The following is a 10,182-nucleotide window of genomic DNA, read 5'->3' as shown; positions in this document are numbered from 1 at the left end:
ATGGACGGGGAGTAAAGTCTGGAAGAAACAAATTTGTTCTTTTTACCTCCAGACCTGGATAACACCGAAATCAAATTCCAGGCTTTTCCAGACTGCGTAGAGACCCCGCCGGTGTCACCTCTAGCTTTTTATCGGTTTTGATTGAGTCCTCTGGTTCTGGAAGGTTAACTTACAAACCCTGTGTTATCATCACTCTCACTGCTACGGTGTAATACTCAACACACACTGCGGTGCACAACGGCAAACTCTATCCTGACAGAAACTGCGGCACACACAGGACTAACTGTAAGCGTTGAAGGACACTTAAAATGAGGAAACACGCAGCTCCGATTGGTACAGAGTGCACAGCGTTCGACTGGCGCCCGCTGAAGCCTCTCGCTAAGACTGACTACGAACACGAACGTGGAAGTTTGTCGCTTTAACGCGGACTGGGTGGAGCGACTCAGTAAGTGAGAGCGGCCATCAGGATTTACTTCTGGATGTGGAAGCAGCAAGTCTTTCTTTTGAGAAGGTGAGAATGCTTACAGCTTAACACAAAGTGGTTAAAGTGTTGCAAACTTTTATCCACAACCAAAGGAAAACAAAAAAGAAACCTACACACATGTTAGTATATTACAAATATTTAAAAAAGTAAACTTTTATCTATAGGCATTTTAAAATATATTCCATCAAAAATAGTGTTTCAACAATAGAAAACAAATGTTATACAAATGACAAAAGCTAAATGTTTACAGTAGAAAGTTGACATGATAGACTGCCTCCTCTGTTTCTACCTGGCACATCAGAGATGCTTCCTCCCTGTCTCCTCAGTTTATGTTAAAAACCATGCAATGACTGGAAATAAAGAACCATAATTTAGCAAAAAAAAAAAAAAAAACCTCAAATGAGGGTGATCATATTTTGTACATCTTGTGGCCTGCGAGCTCCTGTCACCTTTGGCAAGTTTGAGTGGTTGGGTTTCAGTCCCGCTGTGACCTCCGGAGCTCGGCCTGTCGCGGCTCGGCGGTCCAGCGGCGTGGAGGGCGGGCCCCGCGTGTCACGTCTCGGAGCGCGGCAGCCCTCACTGTCCTTGTTCCGTCATCAGATCACAAATGACGACTTATGTCGGAAATCCCCCTGCGGAGAGAACGTGCAGTCATATTCCATGAATTAGGATAGGCGATCTGATGAGGCCCGTTTGTGAGATTTGAAATGAACAGCCTTTAAGCAGGTTTTAAATCTCATTAAGTTTACATTTCTGTTTGAAAAAAAAAATAAACGAAATAAACAAAACATTTATATATAAACATGACATTTAACATTTTCTAATTTTAAATGTCATGCATGTGGAAAATACTCAACGTTAAAGGGGCAGTATTATGCATTTTCCAGGCAAACAGTATCATCTTATATCACAGTGAAGAAACTATCTCACCTTCAGTTGTTATAAAATTGCTGCATATATAAAATACAGTATGACTGAAAAGAAATCTGACTTTGAAATTTAACATCTTGAAATCGGGTCTCTGTCTCTTTAAAAAGCCCTGCTCTTTCTAAAACAGGAAGTCATCACAACATCTCTCCTCAATTAACCCAGAGTTGCTCTAAAAGCAGCCCCTATAATGAGCTCAGCAGGTGTTTGCTAATTGCTGCTGGTTAGTCTGAAGGGGCAGAGAGGGGGAGTCGCAATGGACTGTGGCTAAACTATTATAAAGATAATCTGCAGGGTTAATAAATAACATTTAGAAAAGTGATTGGATTTTTGGTTGTACTAAATAATCGATTGCATTATCACCTGCTTGCTTCCATAAACAAATTTATCTCCTAAAATATACCCAAATGGAAACATTGTCTCTCTTTGCTACTTAGAAAAATTATAGAGAACTTCTTCTGGAACTCTACAAGCCTAATTTAGAATGGTAAGTGTTAAAGGTCGTGACCTCACAGCTATTAGTCCATTTCCCAAAATACATTCAAACCAGAGCAGAATCACCTTCCTGCCATCTTGTGAAAGGACAGATCTGACATGAGGGTTGAAGCTGAACCAGTGCTGTTACGCCTCTGATTTGAAGTATAGCATAGTCACATTTGGAAATTTCTTTAACTTTATGGTTCATCTGCTGGACGAAATAATTGCAGCAGCAAAAGCACATTCTGCACTTAAACCCCCAAGTAAGACACAGGCAAAAATGAAAAAAAAAAAAAAAAAAAAAAAAAACAGGTAGTAAATTTCAGCAAATTTTCAAAATAATAATAATAAAAAAAATTATCCGATGTTGCAGTCATAAATCTGTTCATAAATTCATTTCACGCATTTTTTCTGTCGAAGTCGTAAATTTGCAAGAAAAAACTACTAATTTCCAAGACTAATGCAAACTTTTCAATATGGACATATGTAACATTTATCCAATTCAACTATTTGATCAGTTTCTGTCTCACAAATTTACAACTTTTCACCAGCAGAGAATTGTTTTATTTATTTTTGGAAATTTGAGAAATGAATCTCACGATTTACTCTTTTTCGTTCTTCTAGCTAAAATGGCAACTTAATTCATTTTCCCTTTGGGATCAAAAAAGTATGCATTTTGACATTTCTTAAGCTGGCATATTCAACTAACATCCTTCATCCTGATGGTCAGATCGCAGCGATGTCATGATGTAATAAACTAGAGAAAACTCGAGGTTTCATAGTCCCAGACTATGACCAGTCTATGCAGTTATTATTCAGAAACAGCTCAAATTCACAGGCTGGTTTCATGTTAGTTTGTTGAGCCCGAGATGTATTGAATAGGCCAGTTTCAACAAGCTGTCTTTTACTGAGCATGATTTCTGTAGATGTACAAACCTCATCCTCTGTTCTGACGTAGTCCACTCCGTCTCCCTTGGCTGGGACTTTGTAACTGGCAAACACAAAGCAGAGCACAGCTGTTGTAGTCTGGCTAGCTTAAGCGTTTATTCATTTAAAGCAAAAGAATATGTTTGTGGATGTTGAGGTGACGTCCACGTATATTTGGGCATCTTACTTGTTTCCGGTCTGTTTCTGACCGGAGAAGTAGCCTTGTTTGTACGCACAGCAAATTCCCACCGTTATACATAGGAGCACAATGACCACCACCAGCACTCCCAGTACGATCCCCACAATGTCAATATCATCTGCAAAACGTTAAAACAAGGGGATGGGGGACGAGAAATCAGAAATGACATTTAGAATAAACCTAACAACCAGAAATGCACCAATTGCAGTTTTCTGGACAATCATCAATCTTTAAAAAGGCCTGACCTGCCAAGTCTGACTTCGGCAAATATCAATTTTGTTTTTTTAAATAACTGACTCTGTCAGGTGTTATAAAGGCCATGATGCACATCAATGTTCCAATCTTGTTATTGAAAAACATTTAACAATACATGTGAAACAATACAGACTAGTTTCAGCAACACATAACGTAGAGCTCTCTGACACAAATGAAAAGTTCACTGCATTACTGTCCAACTGCTAAATTAACTAAACTAAATCAGTTTAGTAAATGTCTTCCATTTTTCTCTAAACTGAAGATATTATCTTTGGACCTGAAGAGGACCTATCTAAAGTCAGCTAGTTTTATTACAGCTGGTCGGTATTGATCAGGCCAGAAATCTGGGCCTGAACCTTTAGAAACACATAAAGGCAGTTACAAAGTCAGCCTTCTATCTCCTGAGGAACATTTCCAGGATGTCCCAGGAAAATCTATACATGTGTTTAACAGTGTCTTCCTGCCTAAAAAGTCAGACAGCTGCATCTGATCCAGAACGCTGCTGCTCGCGTTCCCACTAAACCAGGGAGACGGAGCACAACACCCCGGTTCTAAAGTTCTTCCAATTGCTCCCAGGAGCTCAGAGAATATGCTTTCAAACACATTTAGTTTACAAATCACTGAGCAGCGCCAAAATACATTAACGATCTGTCGTCGTATCAACCTTTCAGACCACTCAGGACTTCTGGTTACGGCCTGCATCCTTAGAACCAGAACCAAACATGGAGAAGCAGAATTTACTAGCTCTGCAGTTGGTGGCTGTATGATTGTTTTAATATCTTCATGATGTCAAGCACTTGTTACTGAAACGTGCTATAAAAATAAGCATGACTGATTGGCTGATTATTTACAATGATGAAGACAGTTAACACTTACACACTTCCATCTTCTGGGGCGCACACTGAGCGTGTCCCGCGTCGTTCTTCGCTCGGCAGTAATATTCGCCCGCATCTTCTTTTATGACTGAAGCGAATCTCTGCCCAGAGAGGATGAAACATGTCAGAATAAGGCAGGGCCCTGCTGCGATTGCACTTTTCTTTTCTTCGGCCACTCGCTATTTGGAGACAATTTAAGAACGTCTCAACATATTGCAGAATGAAGACTCTGTCTTTGCTGGGTCCTGACAGTCACTACCAAAGAACTTTCACACCATAATGTTATCCATTATTAGACAGACCAATGTTACTTGTCAATCAGGCAATGTTATTTTGAGATGATTAATTTAATCTAAATTCAGCTTAAGTAGAAAAATTGGATTATCTCATCACTTTTCTTGGTAAAGAAATTTGGTTAATGCTCATTTCTTCAGGTGATAAGGTTACAGTTTTTACCCCAGTGAGTTTTCATCTGAAGACGAACATTCATCTCAACAAACAGTGCCCAGCAATTTATTGCCATGAGACAATTCGATTAGTATTTCACTGTCGACAACATTTCAGTTTTTTTGCACCGACCTCTTCGCTGCTACGACCTGTTGCGCCATCTCAAGCATGCAAAGCAGTCGCAAAGTGTCGAGAAAAAGAGGACCGGCAAATGAGATTTAAAAATTTTCAACAAACATTTGAACTTTTGCCAATAACAACAGTTTTCTGCTCCGGAGGAATCTCATCAGTGACTGCCAGTAATCAACAGCTGGCGCAACATGTGGACCCATCTAGAAACCTTTGGCAAGCCCTACAGTGCAGGTAATTAGCAATAAAAATAAATTATTATTATTATTGAAAAGTGGATTTATTTCTATCATTAGATTCAAAAGGTAGAACTCGTATAGTAAACAAGTATAGATATTTATTTATGTTAATTTAAATTATGACAGCATAGCTATCATTCCTGGTCAGCCAGCCAAAGGCAGGGCTGATCAGGAAGAGAGAACAGGTGCTCAGGAGTTTTATTGGTAGTCTCTTCCTGCAACAAGCCCTTTATCCCCAAAGCTAGCATCGTAGCTCCTTGGTATATCCTGCAATCAATCATAACGGTGCCAAGCAGGGATGCACCAACTGCAGTTTTCTGGCTGATCACCAATCTTTAAAAAACAGACTGACCTGTCGATTCAGATTTCAGTCAACACCATTTATTTTTGTCTGAAAAAGCGCATCCCTTGTACAAAGCATTTTCTGATGACATTGCTTGTTTCGGTTGAAGTTGTTTTGCAAAATCAAAGTCAAATATTTATTTAATACACCAACTTTAACAAAATCTGCAGCTTTCGTCCCACTCTTCTGCTGTTACCTGTGCAGACTGGATACATTAATGAGTTTAATGGTGACACAGGACCAATAGGAATGTGTTTTAATAATTCCAACACAAAGTTAAAATAAAACAACTAACTTTAGCCATCAGAGCAGTAGAAAGTCCTGCAACAGATGGTCTAACCACTATGGAGTCCAGATCGGAACAGCATGTCAGTCTGGGATAACGCGACAGAGACAGGCTAAAACCACAGCAGCTCTAACACATGTTCTCCTGCATTATGCGTCCTGACTCATGATTACCTTGACAAACTGAAGATGAGTGTCCTGTTTCAAAGCGAGCTTACAGCACATACCAGCTTTTAGTTCTGTGATTCTGTGTCCTGTGGTGCAATTGCTTCTTTTTTTTTTTTAAAGCATTTCACTTTACTTTTGTTCACAACAATGGCACTAAATGCCTAAATGTTGCGTAGTGGAAACACAGGAGTGTTATTTTCCTTCTAAGGTAAATTAAGGCTTAGTATAACCAGAGGTTGAGAAGAAAAAAGCTGAACACAAGTAACACGACAACTACTTAATCATATTTTCATTCAAGTGAAAGTAAAAAGGATCCCTCAGAGAAATCACTCAAGTACGAGTAAAACAAGTTTTTCGTAAAAAGGCTACTGATCAAAGCATCGGTTATGTAATATTTAAAGATGACACCATCAGATGGACTGAAATATGAAAAATTGTGGAAAGTAAGAGCAGCGATACTTCATAATATAATTATTCCAGTAAAAGTAAAAAGGTCAGCATAGTGAAAATACTCCTAAAAAGTAACTTTTCAAAAAAAGTTACTCAACTGACCCTAACAGAGTAAATGTAACTACCAACTACTACCCAACTCTGTGTGTAAACAGTGCAAAAGTAAACTCTCTAGGTTCACTTTTTCTTGTGTTTCATTATGTGAAAATAATAATGCAATATGAAATTGCCAGCTGAATTTTCATTAACCATAAAAATTAAGCAAATATATAAATTACAAAAATAAATTTGCTTTGTGGAAACATGCTAATTTTGATCTTTTGTTGTGTTTTTTTTTTTGCAGTATCAAAATGGGTTTATTTCCCAAAGCTGCTATGGAAATCGCTTCACATAATATGATGAACAGCGCCCCATGGTGTGACTAGTGGTGAAAGCAATGAAGAAGACAGCAGGAAGTAGTATGAGGTTGACGGGGGTTTTTTTCTTGTTCTTTTATTTTGGGACAATAAGCAGCCGGCTACACCAGAGCTCTCACAGCTTTGTACAGTTCATAAAAAGTTCTGTGTCACTCAAACATGTTGAATCCTTAGCGGTTCTGTAAAATCACAAACTACAAATTCCCCAAAATGGCACAATGTCTCCTCTGATGACTGATAGACGATGAGCAGTAGAGCCATGGCTGAATTATGAATTTATTTCATGAAACTGTTTACAGCCGTACCCAGTTTCATGACGCCATGATTTATAATGATGGTGTCATGAAACTGTCAAGATTTTTGATGACTTATTGCGTGACCAAGTTATTCAAATGTGATTTTAAGGTAATTTCTTATTTAATGAAAACAAAGCAATCGCTAAATTATATTTTTGTGGCATCAGCAGAATATTGACAAATACTCCATTTGCAATGGAAATGCAGCTATTTTGACTTTGTTCTTAACACTTTACAGCAACATTTTCTGGGAAGACTGGAATTCAGCATAACAGATTAGGAGAGAAAGTGAGACAGAGCCGACGGAACCATTTTGAAATGTCTTTCGTCTTACCGCTCTGCCTGGTTTTGAGACAAAGAGCAGTTGACTGTGCTGTGTCACATCTGATGGCTGAGAGCGCGGCAGTCTAAGCTGTGTTGGAAACCAACCTAGAATTGAGGAATGTGCAAACGAGGAGAGCAGATTCCTGTCGCCCCTCGACTGCCTCCCTAAAATATCTGCCCCTTCCCCTGGGCGTTAGGCCACTGTCCCCTCAATGCCCCGCCCACGCCCCACTTGTGTGTCCTTGCCCAAACACGTGCACCCGCATACTGACCAGAGTTCCTGTTCCTGTGTTGAGCGTGTATGAGGAGTTAAGGAATTTGGGACTGGACTTGGGGTCCTCTGGAATCTCCTCGCTGTTCTTGAACCACTGGTACTGAGACTTGGGGAAGCCCTCCTCCTCCACGCAGCTGAGCTCAGCTAACTTCCCGAAAGGCACCGACTTTGGAACGCTGCATTTTGGCACCACTGGCTTCACTGTGTTGGCACAGAACATATGACACGAATCAGGACCGTACGTCTTGAGCTTTTGCATTCCAAAAGCATCACCGAGGAGAAACAAACTGATGCCTCGGTGCCTACAAATCAGCCTGAAGCTTTAGAAAGACCAAAAACTCGTGGGTCACTGAAAGTGGCACTACTGACAGGACCTGGCGAAAACCAGCCAGAAAACGTCACCGAAACACGCGGCGCATGCTTTCTTTAGCACTGCAGTTCAGAACAGATGCAGTTTCAGAGCCTTCCTCTTATAGCCCAGAACACGCCTTTGCAGCTGGGCAGTTCTGAACGCATCCTACAGAGTATGCCACCCGGGTCGGTGCGACCTACAACAGGGTTTCACTTTACAGCATCCGCAGTGTGAAGTCTGCCTTTTAAGGGCAAAGTAACGGCTCCTACTCTGCGTTTCCCGTGACTTTATTCTGTTTTCCATCGGTAGCGCACTGAGTTCAATTGGGGATGAAAGGAAGCCGGAATACCTCTCACTACAAGGTCGATCACAATCTCGTCAAATGACTTGGCGTCTTCAGCGGCGGTGACCTCACAGCGATATTTCGCTGTGTCTGACCTTGTGGCGTTGGTTATCACCAATGTGGCCGGCTCTCTGATCACAGCTCTGTTCTCCAAGTCACCTGACGGGAAAGATGAAAAAAGTTGAACAACAACCAAGCAGATAAACAGCAGCAGCTGAAGTTGACCCTTACCCGAGATCCTCCTGTCGAAGTAAACGTAACTCGGCTTATTGTTGGTGATCTTTTTCCATTCGATTCGTGGATTTATTGTGGATATGGACTCAATCAAACATGACAACTCAACCCCTGCAAAGGAAGAGAAACAGCAGGGGATGAGTTCATCCGGGGCCATTTTGGGTTGTGTGTTCGGTCAGGAGCGCTTACTGTTAAATTCGTCTGTGGAGGGGGATTCCTCGCTCGTTTTTAGCACCACTGCCAACACACAGAGGTAACCTGCAACACAACAAGCAGGAAGGCAACATAAGACTCTGGATTTTCATGATGAACTGATGATCTCGTGCTACGTGTCCAATCCCCTGCTGGGTCCGCTGATGTTGGCCTTGTTCTAACACCCTCCCTGGGGACAGATTTCATTCTTGTATTCAATTTCACAAACATAATCAAAGGGAGCATAAAGTCTAAATCTGTGGAACAATCTGGACAGGCGGAAGTATTTCTCCTTGCTTTGTTACTGTCCGTCTTCCAGTCGAGTGTTCGCATGTCAGCGTGGGTGTGTGTGGAAGTTGAGGGTGGGGGGAAGGTTGGGGTGTTGCTTCTATGCACAGTGGATAATTGCGCAGGGAGGCATGTGGCCTTTTCAGGGCGAGCTCACCATGGCAGTAGTTTAACTGCCTGCCGAGCCTCTCTTCTCCCACCCCTCCTCACTGTCTATCTCTGGGCCTGATGCTGCTGTCCATGTGGGACTAACAGTGCAAAAACACCCCAGAAAGATGTGAAGGACTGGGGGGGACGGGATGGGCCTCCGCTGAATCATCCTGACAGCCCATGGTCCGCGAACAAATTTGTGGAAATCACTTCTGCATGACTGTTAACCGAAGAACGCGCTCATCAACACTAAGATCGGCTGGGATCTAAAATGATGGCCTGGCTTTTGGATGCAGGGTCACTGAAAATCTATTTTCGTTAGGCTATTTTCTGCTGAACATTCATATCGGCAAGATGCTGCTTTCACAACGAGGATATGTTGGAGAGGCAAGCCTGTGAGAGTTCAGGCCCCAAAAAGTCACGGTGACGCTGGACCTAAACCACCGCGACTACAAGGTGTAGGAAGGGCTGAAGAACCAATCATTAACATATATAAAGATAAACATGATCAATATTGTCACTGTCATAAAATAATGACCTAAAAAGATGACTTAGACAAAAAACAAAAAAAAGAAAAGACATTTGGTAAAAAAATTACTTAGGCCAGAACTAGGAAGGTGACAATATGGATATATGTCTGATAGAATATTCAATGATTTCACTGAACTCTGATCCAGAACTGCATAGCACATAAAAAATGAAAAAGAAAGGAGAAAAATGTGGATAAAATAGGAAAAGTCAAGTTGTCTGGCAATATTTTAGATATATTATATCATAAAAATAATCAATATTAAACTGATATGAAAAGACAATATTGCGATATGTTTTTCAGCCGTGCTGTGAAGGTTGGTGGTCCTGTGAACCCGAACAAGACGGGCCGCAAGTGTGTGACGCTACCAGTGAATGTGCTCCAGTAGAAATGGTGCGGTCAGCCTCTAATTAGCGGTGGGAGGTTTAAGCCCTCTGATTCAAAGGAAAGCACTCAAACAGGGATGACGTGACCTCAGCCAACTGGCATCTGAAGACACAGCAGAGTCTACGGTCACCTGTTAAAGCAGACAGCCTAAGCTGATTAGCCCCGGCTCTAACCCAAGATCATAACAAGATA

The 10,182-nt window shown here is 41.3% G+C and overlaps 1 protein-coding gene across 1 annotated transcript in view; it reads right to left on the bottom strand.

The window, feature by feature from the left end:
• Window positions 1-542: 542 nt before the first annotated feature.
• Window positions 543-10,182, bottom strand: part of jam3b (junctional adhesion molecule 3b) — a 37,360-nt gene continuing 27,720 nt past the window's right edge. The window contains exons 2-9 of the mRNA XM_055046565.1: window positions 8,634-8,702; window positions 8,442-8,555; window positions 8,217-8,369; window positions 7,514-7,716; window positions 4,146-4,245; window positions 3,003-3,132; window positions 2,825-2,879; window positions 543-1,116 (exon numbers count right to left, since the gene is read on the bottom strand). Of these exons, the coding sequence (XP_054902540.1) occupies window positions 1,081-1,116; window positions 2,825-2,879; window positions 3,003-3,132; window positions 4,146-4,245; window positions 7,514-7,716; window positions 8,217-8,369; window positions 8,442-8,555; window positions 8,634-8,702 (860 nt within the window). The 3' untranslated portion in view covers window positions 543-1,080. The remainder of the gene's footprint in view (window positions 1,117-2,824; window positions 2,880-3,002; window positions 3,133-4,145; window positions 4,246-7,513; window positions 7,717-8,216; window positions 8,370-8,441; window positions 8,556-8,633; window positions 8,703-10,182) is intronic.

The sequence above is a fragment of the Poeciliopsis prolifica genome, unplaced genomic scaffold, assembly GCF_027474105.1.
Source record: "Poeciliopsis prolifica strain line A6 unplaced genomic scaffold, Auburn_PproV2 SCAFFOLD024, whole genome shotgun sequence".
NCBI lineage: Eukaryota > Metazoa > Chordata > Actinopteri > Cyprinodontiformes > Poeciliidae > Poeciliopsis > Poeciliopsis prolifica.
The sequence above is the reverse complement of the archived record's forward strand: the minus strand, read 5'-3'. Positions and strand labels throughout refer to the sequence as shown.